Raw genomic sequence first — 22,057 nt, 5'->3', positions numbered from 1 at the left:
ATTGCTGACTGGTAGGCAAATGGACTCTGATTAGTAGAGGTGTTGCCATGGAGAATGCATCAGGCAACAGTTAACTGCCAAGCTTCTGTTTAAATTCAAACCAGGTCAACTCTGATTGGTCAAAGCATTGCCATGGGGAATGAACCAGGGAATGCTGTCCCCCAAGCTTTTGTTTGAAAAAGTCGCAATACAGGCACATGCTCCTTCTGCGAGCCTTACTGACAATCTTAAATTGGTTGTCAGCGTAATGCTTAGCACAACCACGTTTATACATTGTGCCATTTTCAACTAAAAAAATGCTTGGGGGCACCCATTTCCTGATTCATTCCTCATGGCAACGCCTTGACCAGAGATGACCTATTTGATTTGAATTTAAACAAAAGCTTGGCAGTTAACTGTTCCCTGGTATATTCTCCATGGCAACGGCTCTACCAATCAAAGTCCACTTGCCAACCAATCAGCACTCTCTTCTCATGCAGTATAAATTGTTGCTCCCTTTACAATTGGTATTCTTGCGTCTGTCCTGCTGAGTACAAGACAAAAACGTTCGACATCGTGTCTTTTTTCAGCAATACTTCTAACAATTGTTTGAAAAATGAAAAGGAACTTTGAATGAGGAATGGCTGGTGTTTGTCCTTTTGCTGAGATCGTTTGCTCCCATTGTACAACGACAGGGTTTGTGTTTGCTGTGGCCCAGTGACAGCACTCTGCCCTCTTCTCTTTGCAGACCACCATCATTAGGATGAATCCTTGGCTTGTGGCTTACTGTGTACCTGTACCTGGGGATAACTGTAATTTGGCTGCAAATCAATTAGTTCATTTAAAAGGTTGGTGGAATTTTGGTTGTAAACATACATTTACAATGTGCCCAAATATTTTCAACCATCTAAGGCGGCTATCTGCTTGAACAAATTTCTGCCCATAATACAGGCCCCGTCCCCAGCTCTCAAATCCAACTGCGTTTATGAAGGGATCTCTCAATATAGCAACCTAATTCTCAGCCTCAATGGAAAAACAAAGTCATCTTATTAGCCTTTGAATTATTTTGAACATTTTAACAAGATTTATCCACACAGAAAGCTGTTCTAAATATTCTGTTTCCTTTAATGCAGGTAAAAATCGCATTAAAAATGTAAACCTTAACCCAATTACAAGGTCCTTTGTCTGAAGTGCATGAATGATGACCAATCAAGTTGAAACTTTAAATTTTAAGACTCAAAGGAGAAATATACTGATAGGGGTTTGCCAATGTTTATGTTAATTAATGCCTATTTTAAGCTTGGGCACATTCTAATCAGATTGGGAAGATACTCGGGCTAATTTGACTTCAGGAAAATTGGCACAGCTTTGGGTGCAACTTCCAAGTTAAACCCAAGGAGGAAACTTCAGGATCTTAGGTTCAAACACGAGAGTTAAATGGACTCTTGCATTAGTGGTGCAGATGTCTACCATTGCTTCCCTGTTTCTGTTCAAAAGCGGCTGCAGAGCCACAAACAACTGCAAAACAAAACATCTCAAGAACTACCATACCTCGCATAACAGGTCAGAACATTTTATATTTCTCATTTCTCTCCCATTGGCATTTTGTTGAAAGGGAATATTTCTGCACGTTCTGCCAACTCATTGTTGGAGCAACCCCAAACTCTTGATCACCTGCTGTCTTCCTGCAGCTCTTCAAGTGGCTATGTACCCTTCCTTTCAAAGGTGCATTCAATGTTCCAACAATTGTCATGGGAAATAAATTTCATCAAACCTCTTTTAGTGCTCATTTTAAACTGATGAACCTGCAACACCCCAGCTCCCCAAATAGAGGAACTATTTCTTACCAAATCACCCTCAGAACATATCATGATTTAAAAAACCCACATTAAATCTCTTCTGAGCCTACCTTTGCTGCAATGGGAATAAACTAGCTCAAATTCTTCCTCAAGTTCCCATCCCTGGTATCTCCTGCAGGCCAGCTCCTTTGATTAAATTTTTTGAGATCACTTTTAAAAAGCTGTGCCATAATAATAAAGGTCAGCCCCAACTTCAAGTATAGCCGCACTTCTTCAGCCATGAATACATCACCACACACCATAACCTCGAGTGTGGATAGCTGCCCTCCAAACCAAATTGACATCAGACAGAGAGAGGCCTGCATTATGTTCAAAGTTTTGTCTGTTATTATTTCCTGTGTGCCACTTTATTAACATTTGTTTTGACACATGCATGGTTTTCTGCAGTTAACAAAAGACAATAAAAATGTTAATTTAAGAGGGCATTAGTTCTAAAACCTATGAATAGGATTTTTTTTTCACTTACCGCTTCAGCAGAATTACATACCAAGACAAATGTTCAACTAATCAAGACTAGCTTTCCAAATAATATTTTTATGGAATGGCTTAAATATTCAGCAAAAGATGTGTGAATTAACGCTTTAGAAAGGGAGCTACTGGATATTATCTGCATTAATTATTCAGGTTTAAACCAGTGAAAATATGTTATAAAGCTAACAGAAACACCATTAAAGGATATTTAAAGCATCAATATCTGTCTAGAGTTACAGGCCAAACCCAATTATTAATTTTTTTTAAAAACAGCTGCATTTGTACTCCTCACTCTGGACCTCAACTCTTACAATTAGAAAAGAAATCCCCAATGAAGCGAGTACATTTTCCACATTAGCCATCCTAATGATCACACTTACCCAGAGTTGCTATTTTGTCCTTCTGGTTGACAGCTAATTAGAATTGGTTTGAGGACATGCAGATTCATTTCATATCAGACCCTTATGGTCTGCAAAGAACGAGGCTATTCATTCCATTGATCTGGACCAACTTCAAACCACGGATCTCAAAGATACATAGTCCCCTTCATCCATCATCATTCTTGCTCTCTTTATATACACTGAATTCAAATGGAACTTTCTGGCCTCTGTCATTGGTAAATCTGTCTTTAAGAAGCTCATATTTTTCTTTCATACAAAACAGTTTCGCCCCCCCTCAATTCTTAATTCTCCATAAATCCACTTAATCCTTGAATATTGGAGAAGGCTCTTCTGCCCTGCGTTCTGGACAAGATACAGTTATTGGATATGCCCGTGGTGCTTATTACAGGAGACACAGACCAGTTACAGCTGTTTGAAGCCTCTGGTATAGGCCTGGGTGCGATATACCCCAGCCTTGCAATTCATCTACAACCTGGAACCCATCCCTAGATAGTGTAGAGAGACTTAGCAAATGCTGTACTTAAAGTTCGACATTTTTAGTTCAACACATGAGCAGATTACAAAATATGTGTTAGGTGTTCAGCCATGGTAGTACTCTCGCTTCTGAGTCAGAAACTTATGGGCTTAAGTCCTACTCCAAAGAATTGAGCCCATAATCCAGGCAATAGTTTATCTGATATCCAACATGGTGTCAGGCAGTCTGTGTACGTGCTACATTGTGATACAGTTAAAAAGTTCAGAAAAACAGCTGTCAGCTCATGTGGGACTTCAATTCACTAAATTCCTTCAAATGACCGCTGAACTATTTCTAGCTTAGGTGAGATCACCCTCTATTAGAGATAGGTACTGCCCAACATGAATCAGGACCAGGGTGATTTCCCGGACTAGTTTAGTTAGCTTAATCGGTTGGAGAGGAAATTTCCAGATTTATTAATTTATTATATCTGGCTTCTCGTCTCTTGCAGGAGATCACATGGTTTTGGGTGGGGTGGTAGAGATGCACAAATATAGTTGTGTAGGGCAGCGTAGAGGACCCAGAGATTCTTTTCCTGTTTGTCATTGCTCGTATGCATATGGACATTAACACTACAACAGTGTCCCTTTAACAGAGAAAAGGAGCTGGTTTGAGTGATTACATCCAACGCTGAAGAGTTTCTCTCTGTAGTTTGGGAGGCAAATCTTGCACTGCATCCCTGAAGCCTTCATCCTGCTGGGTTGTGACAAGTGAGTTATTTGTTAGAGAAGTGCATTTGACGTTTATTCTGCACCAGTTAATTGCTGAGCTGATGAAGTGTCCACTCTCTCACTCTGGACAAATTGTCTTATGTGCATCAAGCGACAGACAACATTTGTTCACCCGTGCCCAAAAAAAGCATCGATTTGCAGGAGAAAAACAGCTGTTCATTTTGCCTCCTCCTTTCAAAGCTGGAGGTAGAAATGCTTTCACTTCTGCCAAGAGACTGGGAATGTGTGGCCATGGCAACCTGGGACAATAAGTAGGGAATGTTGGCTCTCAGGGACCCTGTGGGTGACATGAGAAATAGTCTGGTCCCTGTTTAGTTGTAACCCCATTGAGTCTTTTGCTAATAGAAATCACACATCTTCCAGTTCCAGCCCAAGCATTGACATTGGGGTAAACTAGTTAAACACAGAGATCAGCCTTAACAGAGCTCCTTGATCATGTCACATACTCAGAGATTTCCCCAAGGAAATGTAGGAATGCCTTTGAGTTTCTCAGTGGAGCAGAGATTGTTTGAATGGAGTAGGTTCTTTGAGGTACTTGAGCACTTTACTCTTGCATTGGTCAATGTGATTGTCACCGCTTGGTCTCAGATGTTACTTGGAACTCTGGTAATGATCATGTGTAAATACATTTTATCTTATATTAGCAGTCGTGAGAAGAGCATTCAGTTCGTCAAAGTGTCATACTAATCGCCCCTTTCCGTGCATCACTCCTGTTCCTACAAACAGCATATCCTTCCCCTGACCATCACTAATGCAATGGGAGATCTTCACATACTCCCAATTTTCACCTTTCCATTCTCATACAACTGGAGGTAGAGAGTGAGACATCGCCATTTAAAAATATTCAGTACTATCAACTGTTCAGTATTTGTAACGAGTACTGCACTATGCAAGTCTGGACTATCTACTTCAATCCTCAGAATAGATTGAACTCACAACATTTTGACTTGGAGGAGAGAGAGTGTTACCCATTGAGCCATGGCAACAGAAAACACTATGATAGATTTTGCGGCTGTAATGACAGCAAAGCTGTCAGCGTCCACCGTCTTTACAACTGGGAAACTAACAGCAACAACAGAAATATCTGGAAAAACTCAGCAGATCTGGCAGCATCAGCGGAGAAGAGCAAAGTTGACGTTTCGAGTCCTCATGACCCTTCAACAGAACTAAGTAGAAATAGGAAAGGGGTGAAATATAAGCTGGTTTAAGGGGGAGGCGGGGGGGAAAGAATGTGGGGGAGGGGCGGGGGGTGGGGTTGTTGCAACCTCTGGTCTCCGCACATGCACAATGTGGAACTCTAGATTCCCTGCTCTTCCACGGGATCCGCTGTTCCTGTTAAAGTTCCTGCAAGTAGAAGCCTTCTGGAATTGCTTGAATTGATATAAACTTCCACTTTGATATGAGTACTCTTGCGGTAAAAACTCTTGGAAATTTACAACTTGTTATGGACAGAGGAGGAGAAATAAACTGAAACCAATTCCCTTTCCTCACTGTCCACAATCAATGGTTTTTTGGAAAGCTAGATGTTTGTGTTTCTTAGCCCCCTGAGGGTGTGGTCATTTTAAATAACGGCAGCAGACTTTTGTGTGTTTAAATAAACAAGATTATTTATTTACACACACGCCACGAAAATCTAAACGCTATGTCAATCACATCACACACTCAAGAAAGATACAATGAGAGAAAATATTGCAATTCCAGAAGGGTCAAACCAATAGAATAGAAAACAGTTCACATGTTTGACTCATTGTAGGAAAAAACAATCTTTGCGTGTCGGGTAAAGATGTATTTTTCACTCTTGAATTATAGTTTAGATGAGTTCAGAGCTGGAATTGGATATCAGGATTAGTGTAGGATTCCTTTACAGAAACAGAATTACCTGGAAAAACTCAGCAGGTCTGGCAGCATCGGCGGAGAAGAAAAGAGTTGACATTTCGAGTCCTCATGGCCCTTCAGCAGAACTGAGTGAAGTTAGGAGAGGGGTGAAATATAAGCTGGTTTAAGGTGGGGGGAGAGTGGGGGGGGGGGGGTAGAGAGAGAAGTTGGGGGGTGGGGGTGGGTTGTAGGGACAAGCAAGCAGTGATAGGAGCAGATAATCAAAAGATGTTACAGACAAAGGAACAGAGAGGTGTTAAAGGTGGTGATATAATCTAAGAGAATGTACTAATTAAGAATGATTCCTTTGTTCAGTAGGTCACAAAGCTAGGCATGTGGCTTTTGTATCAGGAGGTCCAATTTTTTCATAGATGGATCTGGGGTTTTGGAATCAGGCTGGGGGCTTTTTTAAAGATAATTTACAGCCTCCCAGTTCTTAAAAGGCAAAGATAGCACAGCTTTATTGATGTTGTTCTGCAGCCTCCAGTGGTTTCCTGCAAAAATGCACAGCTTCTCTCTGGGACTTTAGATAAACTCATTAGCTTTCTTTTGTTAAATTGCAAACTTGGGGACGTAGAGTCTAAGAGTCCATTGATTCTGTGTTTTGAGTAAACTTCGAACAATGACAGGTGTGAATTCCATAAATAACATTTGTCTTGGTATGTCCATTCAAGGGGGAGGCTCCCCACCCAGAATGATTCAATTTGGAAATGTCTGGAAGTCCGTGTTGAAGTTGCAGATGTCATCTGATCCCTTGGCAGCCACGGGTCCATTTTAAATACATGAAAGGCAGTTCTAGAAGCTTCCTTGTGCGCACAGCCCATTTGTACAGTTATGAATATGACATGCCCTTACTGGGCACGACAAACATATTGAAGGAAGTGTAACTAGGTTTTTAACAGCATATTAGGATCATAATTATTAATTAACAACCTTTGTCCTGGAAAACTGATTATATATTTGAATATAATCAGTTTTCCAGGACAAAGGTTGTTAATTAATAATGGAATGTCAAATTTCTCCACTATGGTATTAAAAAAATCCATTGATATTTGAAACAATAAAAACCTCTATTAAACTTATTTCAGCTTTTCCTTTAATCCTATGTACATGTCCCAATCTTAATTTCACTTTCTTTAAAATGTTTAAAGAATGAAGGATGATCAGTGTTTTTTACTTCCTGATTTGCTGTCGGTGAGAATTCTGCAATGTGATTCGACGTTTAGTCTGCTTGATGACATCACTGTTACAAGACACGAGAGATCCCCCTGAGCTGATGCCAGAATGAAAGTGATAGCAGGAAAGGGGAAATTGTACCACAGAGATTGCTAGATCTTTCTAAAGAAATAATACAAAGTAGAAGAGGTTCCGAGTAAGAGAAAAGTAATTGAATGATATTTGACTTTTCCCTCCCTCCGATGCGATAGATGCAGCTTGATATTATTAAGAATGAGTTGATGGCTCTGGACGTGTGTGACAATCCCACACACAGATTTGCCCAGCAGTGACAGCTCTGAAAGTGCAGCATCTTTAAATATCAGATAAGAGTTTAACCCTGGAGTTCTGATGGTATGAGCTAGAGCTCAACAATTCAATCGCTCCTTTTCACTTGTATTCCTGCCCATATATGAAGTAACGTTTTGTAGTCAGATGTAAAACACCCCTGTTATTTCAGTTCTACTCTCCCGATAGCATTGTCACTGTCCTTCACAAAGCTTTTCCCTACACCAAGCCTGATTCTGCTCCATTCAGAACACCTTGCATGTAATGGAAAAGAGCAAAAAAAAAACCGCCTGTGTATTTTGCGCATTAAACTGATTCTGGGTCAGTAATGCAATCTGGAGGATTCTGCTGATATTCATAAACATGGCTGAAAGGGGATCTTGTAACCTGTGGCCTGTCATTTGTTATCCTATGTTTAATGCATGGTTAGAGGCAGGATACTCCTCAATAAATTCAGCCCTGCTGTTTTATCAGTTTCATGTAATTTGATGTGTTTTTATGTCTAAACTTTAGTCAACCTCATATAAAGGGTGGGAGACTACTTTCCTTGGTTTTCGAACCAGTATGTCAGCAGTGGACAGTGTTATTACCTGCACAATCTTCAAACCCCGGGTGAAATCATCTTGCCTTTGTTTACAACCTCCACACATGGGGCAGGCTGCCAGCCCACTCCTAGCACTCTAGTGACAAACTGCCATCATGAAAATAGCATTAGGATTAGTCCAGTTAAGGTGCAACAACAACTTTTATTTATACAATTAAATGTCCGAAGGCGCTTCGTAGGAGCATTATATATCAAAGTTTGACACTGAGCCATGTAAGGGGATATTAGGACACGTTCACAAAATACTTGGTCAAAGAGCTAGCTTTTAGGTTCATGTTAAAGGAGAAAAGAGAGGTAGAGAGGTTTATGGCAGGGATTCCAGAGTTCAGCGGTTAGGCAGCTGAAGACACAGCTGCCAGTGGTGGAGTGATGAAAGCTCAAGAGGCCAGGATTAAATGAATGCAGACGAAAGCTTCTTCATTGTGTCATTTCCCCAACCCATTTCCCACATCAACTGTCAGGTAGCCCCACTGATTGTCTTCAGAGTGCCAATGAGTGTCAATTTAAGGACAACTATGTCCTGTGGGCCCATGACCATGTATGAGTTTCTCCAAGGCAGGTTTTTATTTTATTCATTCATGGGATGCGGGATTCGCTGGCTGAGCCAGCATTTATTGCCCATTCCCAGTTGCCCTTGAGAAGGTGGTGGTGAGCTTCCTTCTTGAACTGCTGTAGTCCATGTGTTGTAGGTACACCCACAGTGCTGTTAGGATCCAAGATTTTGACTCAGCGACAGTGAAGGATCGGCGATATATTTCCAAGTCAGGATGGTGAGTGACTTGGAGGGGAGCTTCCAGGTAGTGGTGTTCCCATCTATCTGCTATCCTTGTCCTTCTAGATGGTAGTGGTCGTGGGTTTGGAAGGTGCTATCGAAGGAGCCTTGGTGATTCCTGCAGTGCATCTTGTAGATGGTACACACTGCTGCAACTGTGCATCGGTGGTGGAGGGAGTGAATGTTTGTGGATGTGTTGCCAATCAAGCGGACTGCTTTGTCATGGATGGTGTCAAGCTTCTTGAGTGTCATGGGGGTTGCACTCATGCAGGTAAGTGGGGAGCATTCCATCATGCTCCTGACATGTGCCTTGTAGGTGATGGACAGGCTTTTGGGAGTCAGGAGGTGGTTTACTCGTCGCATGATTCCTATCCTCTGACCTGCTCTTGTAGCCATGTTATTTATATGGCTAGTCCAGTTCAGTTTCTGGTCAATGGTAACCCCAGGAACTTGATAGTGGGGGATTCAGTGATGATAATGCCATTGAACATCAAGGGGCGATGGTTGGATTCTCTCTTGTTGGAGATGGTCATTGCCCGACACTTATGTGGCACAAATGTTACTTGCCCGCTTGTCAGTCCAAGCCTAGATATTGTCCAGGTCTTGCTGCATTTGGACATGGACTGCTTCAGTGTCTGAGGAGTAGCGAATGGTGCTGAACATTGTGCAATCATCAGCAAACATCTCCACTTCTGACCATGTGATGGAGCGAAGGTCATTGATGAAGCAGCTGAAGATGGTTGGGCCGAGGACACTACGCTCAGGAACTCCTGCAGTGATGTCCTGGAGCTGAGATGGCTGACCTCCAACAACCACAACCATCTTCCTCTGTGCTAGGTATGACCCCAACCAGTGGAGAGTTTTCCCCCCGATTCCCATTGACTCCAGTTTTGCTAGGGCTCATTGATGCCACAGTCAAATGCGGCCTTGATGTCAAGGGCAGTCACTCTCACCTCACCTCGGGAGTTCAGCTCTTTTGTCCATGATTGAACCAAGGCTGTAATGAGGTCAGGAGCTGAGTGGCCCCGGCGGAACCCAAACCCAGAGTCAGTGAGCCGGTTATTGCTAAGCAAGTGCTGCTTGATAGCACTGTTGACAACCTCTTCCAATTCTTTGCTGATGATTGAGAGTAGACTGATGGGGCAGTAATTGGCTGGGTTGGATTTGTTCTGCTTTTTGTGTACAGGACTTACCTGGGCAATTTTCCACAAAGCTGAGTAGATATCAGGGTTGTAGCTTTACTGGAACAGCTTGGCTAGGGGTGCGGCAAGTTCTGGAGCACAGGTCTTCAGTACTATTGCCGGAATATTGTCAGGGCCCATAACCTTTGCAGTATCCTGTGCCTTCAGCCATTTCTTGATATCACATGGAGTGAACTGAATTGGCTGAAGACTGGCCTCTATGATGCTGGGGACTTCCGCAAGAGGCCGAGATGGATCTTCCACTCCGCACTACTGGCTGAAGATATTAGCAAATGCTTCAGCCTTATCTTTTGCACTGATGTGCTGGGCTCCCCCATCATTGAAGCTGGGGATAATTGTGGCGCCTCCTCCTCCAGTGAGTTGTTTAATTGTCCACCACCATTCACGACTGGATGTGGCAGGACTGCAGAGCTTAGATCTGATCCGTTGGTTGTGCGATCGCTTAGCTCTGTCTATCACTTGCTGCTTATGCTGTTTGGCACGCAAGTAGTCCTGTGTTGTAGCTTCACCACGTTGACACCTCATTTTCAGATATGCCTGGTGCTGCTCCTGGCATGCCCTCCTGCACTCTTCATTGAACCAGGGTTGATCCCCTGGCTTGATAGTAAATGGTAGGGTGGGGGATATGCCAGGCCATGAGGTTAAAGATTGTGTTCGAGTACAATTTTGCTGCTGCCGAGGGCCCACAGTGCCTCATGGATGCCCAGTCTTGGCTTGCTAGATCTGTTCGAAATCTATCCCATTTAGCACGGCAGTAGTGCCACACAACACGATGGAGGGTATCCTCAATGTGAAGGCAGGGCTTCATCTCCTCAATGACTGTGCAGTGGTCACTCCTACCAATACTGTCATAGACAGATGCATCTGTGGCAGGCAGGTTGGTGAAGATGAGGTCAACCTCTTGTGGGCTCCCTCACCACCTGCTGCAGACCCAGTCTGGCAGCTATGTCATTTAGGACTCAGCCAGCTCAGCCATTAGTGGTGCCACTCTTGGTAATGGACATTGAAGTCCCCACCCAGAGTACATGCTGTGTCCTTGCCACCCCCAGTGCTTCTTCCAAATGGCGTTCAACATGCAGGAGCACTGATTCATCAGCTGAGGGACGGCCGTACATGGTAATCAGCAGGAGGTTTCCTTGCCCATGTTTGACCTGATGCCATTGAGTCTGGAGTCGATGTTGAGGACTCCCAGGGCAACTCCCTCATGACTGCATACCACTGTGCCGCCAACTCTGCTGGGCCTGTCCTGCTGCTGGGGCAGGGCATACCCAGGGATGGTGATGGTGGTGACTGGGACATTATCTGTAAGGTATGATTCTGTGACTATGTCAGGCTATTGCTTGACTAGTCTGTGAGACAGCTCTCCCAATTTTGGCACTAGCCCCCAGATGTTAGTAAAAAGGGCTTTGCAGGGTCGACAGGGCTGAGATTGCCATTGTCGTTTCTGGTGCCTAGGTCGATGCCCGTCTGGTTTCATTCCTTTTTTATGACTTTCTAGTGGTTTGTTACAACTGAGTGGCTTGCTAGGCATGTAAGAGTCAACCACATTGCTGTGGGTCTGGAGTCACATGTAGGCGAAACTAGGTAAGGATGACATTAGTGAACCAATGGGGTATTTACAACAATCTGTAAGGTGTGATTCTGTGACGTCAGGCTGTTGCTTGACTAGCCTGTGAGACAGTTAGTCAGAAGGAAAAGGGAGGCTTTCAGCAGGTACAAGGGGAGCAAATCAGCGAAGGCATTAGTGGAGTACAGAAAGTGCAGGGTGGAGCTTAAGAAAGTAATTAGGAGAGCAAAGAGGGGATATGAGAAAGCTCTGGCTGGTAAAAGTAGGGAAAATTCCAAGATATTCTATAAGTATATTAATGGGAAGAGGATAACCAGGGAAAGAGTCGGGCCCACAAGGGATCAAGGGGGCAATGTATGGGTGGAGCCAGAGGACATCGGTAGAGTGTTGAACGAATACTTCACATCCGTCTTCACCCAAGAGAATGAGGATGAAGGTATCGAACTCGGGGAGAGAGACTGCGAGGTTCTTGAGCAAATTGATATAGGGAGTGACAATATATTGGAGGTGTTGGCAGGCTTAAAAGTGGACAAATCTCCGGGTCCAGATGATTTGTATCCCAGGCTGCTGAGGGAGGCAAGGGACGAGATCTCAGGGGCTCTGACCCAAATTTTTAATTCCTCTCTGGCCACGGGGGAGGTGCCAGAGGACTGCAGAACAGCTAATGTGGTTCCGCTATTTAAGAAGGGTTGCACAGATAAGCCAGGGAACTACAACCCAGTGAATCTCACGTCAGTGGTAGGGAAACTATTGGAGAAAATTCTGAGAGAGAGAATCTATCTCCACTTGGAGAGGCAAGGTTTGATCAGGAATAGTCAGTATGGCTTTGTCAAAGGGAGGTCATGCCTAACAAATTTGATTGAATTTTTTGAGGAGGTGACCAGGTGTGTAGATGAGGGTAGTGCAGTTGATGTAGTTTATATGGATTTCAGCAAAGCCTTTGACAAGGTCCCACATGGGAGACTTATAAAGAAGGCAAATGCACATGGGATACAGGGTAATTTGATAAGGTGGATTCAAAATTGGCTTAGTTGTAGGAGACAGAGGGTGATGACAGAAGGGTGCTTTAGTGACTGGAAGCCCGTGTTCAGTGGCGTACAACAGGGATCTGTGCTGGGTCCCCTATTATTCGTCATTTATATAAACGGCAAAGATGACTATGTGGTGGGTAGGATTAATAAGTTTGCGGATGACACAAAGATTGGCCGGGCGGTTAACAGTGAGGTTGAGTGTCTTGGGTTACAGGAAGATATAGATGGGATGGTCAAATGGGCAGATAAGTGGCAGATGGAATTTAACCCTGAAAAGTGTGAGGTGATGCAGTTTGGAAGGATAATTTGACAAGGAAGCATTCAATGAATGGCATGACACTAGGAAGTTCTGAGGAACAAAGGGACCTTGGCGTGTGTGTCCATTGATCTCTGAAGGCGGAGCGGCACGTTCGTGGGGTGGTGAAAAAGGCATATGGGATACTTGCCTTTATCAATCGAGGCATAGGTTACAAAAGTAGGGAGGTCATGTTGGAGTTGTATAGAGGCCACAGTTGGAGTACTGTGTGCAGTTCTGGTCGCCACATTATAGGAAGGATGTGATTGCACTGGAGGAGATTCATCAGGATGTTGCAAGATTATGAGGGGCATGGACAGGGCGGATAGGGCAGCTGTTCTCATCAGTTGAAGCGTCAGTCACGAGGGGACACAAGTTCAAGGTGAGGGGGGATGTGAGGAAAACCGTTTTTATCCAGAGGGTGGTGACGGTCTGGAATGTGCTGCCTGGGAGGGTGGTGGAGGTGGGTTGCCTCACATCCTAACATTCAAGGCTATGGGCCAAGTGCTGGTAAATGAGATTAGGTAGGTCAGGTGTTTCTCACGTGTTGGTGCAGACTCAATCGGCTGAAGGGCCTCTTCCGCACTGTGTGATGGTTCCAATCCAATCCATGGTCATCATTCGGTTTATAATTCCAGATTTTTTTTCTTGAATTCAAATTCCACCATCTGCCGTGGTGGGATTTGAACCCGGGTCCTTGGAGCATTACCCTAGTTCTCTGGATTACTAGTCCAGCGACAATACCCATATGCCATCGCCTCCCCCTAACTTGAATGAACAGTTAGCAGAAAGCAGCCTCGATTCTCCACCACTGCCAGCTAATACATCCCCCCAATTTTTTTGGCTCCTGTCACTGAATCATTGCAGTTCTACTAAACAGGACACTAGTTTCTGTTGTACTGCAACATATTGGAAGGGAACACTTAAAAGAAATAATTTAAATCTATTATGCTGTTCCAAGTAATTAAATCTTGGATGTTTTCTACTCATGTCGAGGGTGTATCTTGTGTTATCTAGTTTCAAATTTAGCCACATTTAATTCAAAGTATATTGTGCTGATGATTTTAAGTCATCTTGAATGCAAAGCAGGATTTCTTTTTGAAGTAAAATTCATCCACAAGGTTTGTTCTGTGGTACATTCTTCGCAGCTCAATTTAGAGCAATTTTATCTTTATGCAGCAGCAGAAAGGTGCCAACTGGCAGCAGTTAGAGCATTCAGAGACATTCCAGTAGAATGGCTGAGTCAGGCACTCAAGCTGCATTCGTGGATGAATGACTGCCCTGGCAATTCTAAATCTGCTGCCCACCATAAACTACTAACATTTCATTAGTTTTAGACCTAACAATAACTGATCTCTGTGCACTGGAGCTCTCTATTCATGAGTTTTTCCAGGTAATTCTGTTTTTGTTTTGGATTTCCAACATCCGCAGTAGCTTTTTGTTTTTATCTCTAAGTTTAAATCTCTGTCTGAGTTATGACAGCCATGACAGTCACTCTTAGCTGTTTCACAAAGGCCAGGTGAAAACAATAGCAATAAGTAAATTTGTCCCATGCAGTTTCTTGCTGACCAGCTCACCATCATCACTAAATGAGCAGTCAGCTGTGGCTCACTTCATAGCACCCTTGCCTTTGAATCAGAGGGTTGTGGGTTCATGTCCCACTCCCGGAAACCAAGAACTGTGATTGTACTCAAAAGAGTTGCAATCTGTGACTGTTGATAACTCGAAAGAGTATCATCACTAAATGCATGTTTAATGGCAGCTGTGGCATTCTTGCCTCTAAGTGAGAAGGTTCCAGGTTCAAATCCCACTCTGGGACTTGCAGACAAAAATCTAGGCTGATAGGCTGGCAGCTCTAGCAGTCCCAGGAGTGCCAGAACTCAGTAGTGAGCGCTGCTGGGACTGCAACCAGACCCAGGAAGAGCTTTGCTCGATCAGGCAGCCTGGGGAGGGAGGCGAGAGTACAGGTCTTGGAGGTCAGGCAGGGACAAACAAAGGAGGGGGGTGACGTTTTGCTCGGAGGAAGTTCCCCCAAAGGGTGCCCTTAAAGAATATCCCCTCCTTCTTTTCTTCATGCTTTTTTACAACTTGCGTTTAAAAAACGGCCTGCCCACTTCTGCCTGCCTGCCAAGCCAACCACATTATGTCATGGGCAGTGTAGCATTCGGGTCAATTGTCTTGGTAACAAGCTCAATTGACCGTCGATTAATTATTTAAAAATGGCAGTGGGACTGCTGATTTTGATGCTCGGGGTTGGGAGGGAAGGCTTTCCACTCCTCGTATTTTATCTGCGCACCACCACCACCACCCTCCGAAAACATGCCCAGCGGTGAGGCTGTAAAATCCAGCCCTATATAAATGCAAGCCTTTCTTTTTTGCGGAAGTTTAATGAACCAACTCACCATCACCACTCACTGGGTTTTGGGAGAGGCAGTGGGCAAATTGTTCATGTCTCCCTCTTTATTGGAAAACAAATTATAATCATATTGTCAGGAAGATATTAATGTATATAATGTGATTGGAAATTATTTTTTTTTAATAGAGATTTAGTCTGTGGGTGTGTCTTACTTGGATTAAAGCCATCTAGTCTGGGTGCTTTGATGGAAAGTAGTTTTGAGATGTAAACTGTCTGCAAAGGAACCAAAGTGAAAGGAGCCTCATTTTGAATTTGTAAGGTGAAATTGCTTTGCCTGGTGTCTGCTTAAAGTCTATGGGTTGTTGCCTTAATGGAGATTAGTTTGAGAATTTGTTAATAAGTCATGATAGTAGTAATTTATAGCCATGCGTATATGTTTAACTTGTGTAAATTAATATATGTCTCATGTAATTTGATATAAAAACCTCTTAAGAACTAGTGGTCTTATTCCTGAATTTATAGCTGCAACTCAAAACATACCATGTTGAAAATATAGATTATGACAGTTGTTTAAAGTTTCCCTCTGGGATTTTCAATGACAGCCTTTACCAACTGCTGTGTCATTACAATAAAAAGAAGGAAGGAAAATTTAACAAGGGAAAATTGCTGATTAAAGTACAGCAGAGAGACGTGGTTCAATTAAACATTCTTTGCCTCTCCTGGTCAGTCCTTGCAATACAATAACCTAACTATCTTAGCAACACAGAATTCTTTGTCAGACCTGGGCTTTCATATTATCGTATGAAAAGCAGAGGCCTTTGGTTGTCATTTGATTGTAGAGAGTACAACCATGGTAAAAATATGGATAGAACTGGTCAGGTAAATAATGACCTCAAACCAGAGGTAGGCATACTTCAGAGCTCAATGTTAGTGAAATATGTTTCAAAGAAATCAGTTGGTGTTAGAAGCTAGCAGAAGCATACAAACAGCTACTAATTAATCCACACCAGAGACTTACCTTGACTTGGATGCGATCCAGAATGTTTTTGAAATCCAAATCATCATAATAGTGTTTAATCCCCTCGCGCACGTTGGCTTTAAATAACAGAAGCACCTGAGGGGGAAAAAAATTCAAAAATATTCAGAAGCTGTTTAAAACATAATTAACTTATCTTTAAGGCTGTGAAAGCCTAACAGGAACTTGCCCCAAAACAAGCTTTTGTATGTATCTCTTTTAGATTTTATGTTCATCATGCCCTACTCTGACAGAACTTTGTGCGCAATTTTAAAAGTTCTCTATTGACAAAAGCAAAAGCCAATACCTGGGGTCAGACTACGTGACATTTGGAAAAGCATGAGCAATAAATAAAAGTCAGCATGGGCTTGCAAATTGTGTTTGACTACACTGATTGAGTTCTTTGATGAAGTAACAGAGAGAGTTGATGAAGGTCGTGTGGTTGATGTTGTCTCTATGGACTTTCAAAAGGCATTTGACAAAGTACCTCATAATAGACTTGTTAGCAAAATTAAAGCCCACAGGATTAAAGGAACAATTATAGCATGGATTCAAAATTGGCTAAGGGGCAGAAAACAGAGAATAGTAGTGAAGTCTTCTTTCTCAGACTGTAGTAAAGTATACAGTGACATTCCTCAGGGGTAACTAGAAGAACCATTGCTCTTTCTGATGTATATATAGGGCCATAATTTCAAAGCTTGCAGATGATTTAAAAGTCAGAAATGTAGTAAACAATGAGGATATTGACAGACTTTCAGGATATGTACTGGTGAAATGAGTAGACACATGACAGATGAAATTTAATTTAGAGAAGTGTGAAGAAATGCATTTTGTTAGGAAGAATGAAAATAAAATTTAAAAAATGAAATGGTACAATTTTAAAAGGGATACAGGAACAGAGAGATCTGGCAATCTAGATACACAAATCTTTGAGAAGGCTGTTAAAAAAAAACAAATGAGCTCCCTGGCTTTATTAATAAAGGATTATAGTTAAAAGCAAGGAAGTTATGCTAACCCTTTATTAAAACACTGGTTAGGCCTCAGCTTGGGAATTGTGGTCAATTTGGCACTGTACTTTAGCAAGGATGTCAAGGCCTTAGAGTGAATGCAGAAGCAATTACCAGAATAGTAGCAGGGATGAGGGAATTCAGTTATGTGAAGACTATGGATAAACTGGGTTACTCTTTGGACCAGAGAAGGTTAAGACGAGATTTGGTTGAGGAGTTCAAAATCATCAATAGTTTTGATAGCGTAAATAAGGAGAAACTGTTTTCAGTGGCAAGACACAGATTTAAGGTGACAGGTAAAAGAACCAGAGACATAAGAAAACATTTTTTTTTTTACACACAGCGAGTTGCTGTGATCTGGAATGCACCGTAAAGCATATTCAGTAATAATGTTCAGAAGGGAATCAGATAAATACGAGAAGGGGAAAAAAAATTATCGGCCTTTGGGGAAAGGGCAGGGTAAATCGATAATTCCAAGAAAGCACTGACACATGGACAATGGCCAAATGGTCTCGTTCTGTGCAGAATTAGTCCATGATTCCACAGGAGCAATTCTGAAGAACTCTTCAGTTTACGAACAGGAAAATACCTCACCAACTTCCCACATTCTTCATTAGCTTGGACATTGCATTGGACCACTGCACTGTTCCTCCTAAGTGTTCTGTAAACTGGACTCTGCCATCACCAGTGCTCTGAAGGTTGGAAAATATTACAGATGCACCTGAAAAATGCCTTCATTAGATTTGGGATGGGGTGGGACAGATTTTGTTTCAAATTATGCTAATAATTTGTTCTCAACAGCTTTTTCTTAATTTTTTGTCTCAAAGTTCTCCAATTTGCTTCTGACGTGGATCCATAGTATGTACCACCCTCCAGTAACTCAGCCATTTGTCAGGTTTCATCCTTGATTGTGAGCACTGGCAAGCTATTTAACCATGGGAATATCACAGCTGAGTACAATCTGGTCTTTGTCCATTGTTCACACACAAACACTGCCTGTTTGCATCTTTGAAAGGTGTAGAAGTGTGGAGTTCTCTCCTCCAAAAGATTGAGACAATTAGGTGCTTTCAAGGCCAAGACCGATAGATTTTCACTGGTTTGGGTATCAAGGTACATGCAACTATAGTATGTAAAAGAAGCTGCAGTAGTGGTCAGCAATGGTGGAACAACCTTGAGGGGCTGAAAGGCCTCATTCTGTTTTGCAAGCTCTTATGAATAATGTTTGAAAGTGAAAGCCATCTTCTGCCCTCTATTGGTGAGAGACGATTTCAGCATCCCTAATATTGTTCCAGCAAAGGTTAACAAATACAGCACAGATCAGGGATCGAACCTGGGCCCTTCTTAGCACATAGTGTTAGTGTTACTCGCTGAATAAATCCACTGAGTCATTGAATTTGCAAACAGCGACAACATAGCACCTTTAATGTAGGCATTTCAGAGAAGCACTGTCAGATAAAAGTGGACACGTAACTATAGAGGTGATCTAAAGCTGGGTTTTAAGGAACACCTTATTAAAGGAGACTAGAGACACACCAAGCAAAAAGGTTTCAGGAGGAAATTCCAAAGATGAAGAGAGGACTCCTCACACTGCTCTACCACCTATACTCAGCATCAGCAACCGATCTTACGAAGAACCTAGTCCATGGTGGGATGTGGGGAGAGGGTGGCTGTGTATCATAACTGTGACAGATTATTTCTTCACACTGCACCTACATGCATGCACCTTTATCAGGAATGTAGGCACATTTTACCCTCCCAAAACAAAGCTCCTCAAACAAACTGTATTGAACCATAAAGAAAGTGGCGAACTTTGTATTTATGACACAAATCTGCCACAAGCAGTATTTATATTACAGGTTCCACAGCACTGGGAGAAGCATAAAGCCACAGTTGTTTTATGGTTGCAATTCCAGTGCCCTGCTTGCCGAATGCACTGAGGGGAAATCATCAATGACGGCAAGTAAAAGGAATGGCTGGCCTGTACAGAGAGCAGGAGGGAGTAAGTCACTCTGTCTCACCAGTAATCAGCAAGTTGGCCACTTGTATCTCCAGGCTGCCTCCTGGGTGCCATGGAAACAATTTTTTAAAATGAGGCCTTGCATAGCTTGTAGGTGGCTTTCTTTATTCACGGCACTATGAATACTTGATGCTGGAAAAAATAACTGCACACGTAGCACAACTGTGTGCTGCTTTCATTAGTATTCTGTGCGCAGTGACTGTTTATCTATGTAATATCTTACTGCACCTCAATACAAAGGATGGGGAAAGAATGGTTCTCATCTTTAATATTTTACAGTGGAAGGTTTATATAATGAGAGTAGAGCAAACACAATCAATGTCAAAGCTGAACTTTCCCTACACAATTCAAAGTAAGCATATTAGTGTAACTGATGTGGCAAATGCTCCATCTAGGTTTGTAATAACTGAATTACATTGCTTTACCTGGCATCTGGCTAATAGGTCTCACCTCCAGCTGAACTGCATGAGACTGTACATTATTGGCCAGGCTTCCACCTCTGATGGTTAACGCTAGTCAATTATCTAATGCTTAAATACATTTTGAGGGGCCTTTCCTTCCTTTCTTCTCATGGTTCATTTCAATTTCCACATATTTCAGTTTGAGTGAAGTGGAACTGCTTTGTCTATCTGAGTTGCTGCATCATCTTGAGTTTAAAAGTGAATGACCTGCAGACATATTGGTCTCTCTCTACTACCCATCTTTCCAATATTGAATTCTTCAGCCTGCTGCATAAGGAATGACTGTTAACAATATAAGGTAATATAGAACACAGGACCACATGAATTCCACGATGGTTTCTCATGTCAGCCTTTACCACCAGGCCAAGCCAAAATGCTGAGCTAGGACCTGTACACATGAAGCAATAGTATCATTACCAACTCTAGGTGGACACATTCCTGGAGGTTTCCCCACCCAGTGGCACCACCTTTTACTCCAATGGCCAATAATTTCATAACTGATGAAAGACCTTGGACTTTTCAGTATGGATTTTTTTTGTTTGCTAAAGGAGTAGAGTATGGTTCAATAAAGGATGAAAGATAGAACTGTTTGACTTGACTGTGCAAGACTACAGCCTGGGAAGAATGCCCAAGCTCAAGTGATATAATTTTATTGCTTCCGGCTGTTTAAAGGCTAACTGAGACTATGCACTCTGGCAGATGGAATTAACGAGGTTAAAGATAAGGCAGCTGTCTAGTGAGGTCTTGAAAACCTGAGAGAATTTGTCATAAATATCAGCTGCTGTTTTGAACTAGGGGAAAGAGAAACAGAAAAGTACCAGCAGCTTGATTGTGTCCATGAGAATGGTAATAAGAACTGCCATTCTAAAGTGAAAGGAAGAGGCAGTCCACGAGACAAAGCAGAATGCCGAGGAGGAGGTAACTGGAGAATTAATCTCCCCCAAGTCATAAGAAGTGGAAACATTTGACCATTAAAGTGGTAAACATTTCTATCTGCAATGTTTCAACATTAACAAAAAAAAATCATTTGTTAGAAAAGTTTAAAACCTTGGTTGATCATAATGTCAATATTATAAGTGTGGCTCCATGCACATAAATAAAAATGAACAACACATGAATCCAATCCCTCTACACCTCCATCCCCCACCGGGATGGTCCGAGGGCTCTCAGCTTCTTCCTCAAACAGAGGCCCGAACAATCCCCATCCACAACTACTCTCCTCCGTCTGGCTGAACTTGTTCTCACACTGAACAATTTCTCCTTTAACTCCTCTCACTTCCTCCAAATAAAAGGTGTGGCTATGGGAACCCGCATGGGCCCCAGCTATGCCTGTCTCTTTATGGGGTATGTGGAACATTCCTTGTTCCAGTCCTACTCCGGCCCCCTCCCGCAACTCTTTCTCCGGTACATCGATGATTACTTCGGTGCTGCTTCATGCTCTTGTCGGAACCTGGAAAAATTTATTAATTTTGCTTCCAATCTCCACCCCTCCATCATTTTCACATGGTCCATCACTGACACTTCCCTTCCTTTTCTTTACCTCTCTGTCTCAATTTCTGCTGATAGACTGTCCACCAATATCCATTACAAGCCTACCGAATCCCACAGCTACCTCGACTACAGCTCCTCACACCCCGCTTCCTGTAAGGACTCCATCCCATTCTCTCAGTTCCTTCGCCTCCGTCGCATCTGTTCTGATGATGTTACCTTCAAAAACGGTTCCTCTGACGTGTCCTCCTTCTTCCTTAACCGAGGTTTTCCACCCACGGTAGTTGAAAGGGCCCTCAAACGTGTCCGGCCCATCTCCCGTGCATCCGCCCTCACGCCTTCTCCTCCCTCCCAGACACATAATAGGGTCCCCCATGTCCTCACTTATCACCCCTCCAGCCTCCGCATTCAAAGGATCATCCTCCGCCATTTCCGCCAATTCCAGCATGATGCCACCACCAAACACATTTTCCCTTCACCCCCCCTGGCGGCATTCCGTAGGGATCGTTCCCTCCGTGACACCCTGGTCCACTCCTCCGTCACCCCCTACTCCTCAACCCCCACCTACGGCACCTCCCCATGCAAACGCAAAATATGCAACACCTGCCTCTTCACTTCCTCTCTCCTCACTGTCCAAGGGCCCAAACACTCCTTTCAAGTGAAGCAGCATTTCACTTGCATTTCCCCCAACTTAGTCTCCTGCATTCGTTGCTCCCAATGAGGTTTCCTCTACATTGGAGAGACCGAACGCAGACTGGTGACCGCTTTGCAGAACACCTTCGGTCTGTCCGCAAGCATGACCCAGACCATCCTGTCGCTTGCCATTTTAACACTCCACCCTGCTCTCTTGCCCACCTGTCTGTCCTTGGCTTGCTGCATTGTTCCAGTGTAGCTCAACGCAAACTGGAG

The 22,057-nt window shown here is 43.0% G+C and overlaps 1 protein-coding gene across 5 annotated transcripts in view; it reads right to left on the bottom strand.

Moving 5' to 3' along the window:
- LOC144694903 (tetraspanin-15) overlaps nucleotides 1-22,057 on the bottom strand; it is a 178,375-nt gene that overhangs the window by 85,770 nt on the left and 70,548 nt on the right. For all 5 annotated transcript variants that reach the window (XM_078565643.1, XM_078565646.1, XM_078565645.1 and 2 more), the window contains one exon: nucleotides 16,179-16,274. In XM_078565643.1, the coding sequence (XP_078421769.1) occupies nucleotides 16,179-16,274 (96 nt within the window). The remainder of the gene's footprint in view (nucleotides 1-16,178; nucleotides 16,275-22,057) is intronic.

The sequence above is a fragment of the Cetorhinus maximus genome, chromosome 20 (genome assembly GCF_964194155.1).
Source record: "Cetorhinus maximus chromosome 20, sCetMax3.hap1.1, whole genome shotgun sequence".
In the NCBI taxonomy this organism is placed as follows: domain Eukaryota; kingdom Metazoa; phylum Chordata; class Chondrichthyes; order Lamniformes; family Cetorhinidae; genus Cetorhinus; species Cetorhinus maximus.
Note: the sequence above shows the minus strand (reverse complement) of the source record. Positions and strands in the feature narration are given on the sequence as shown.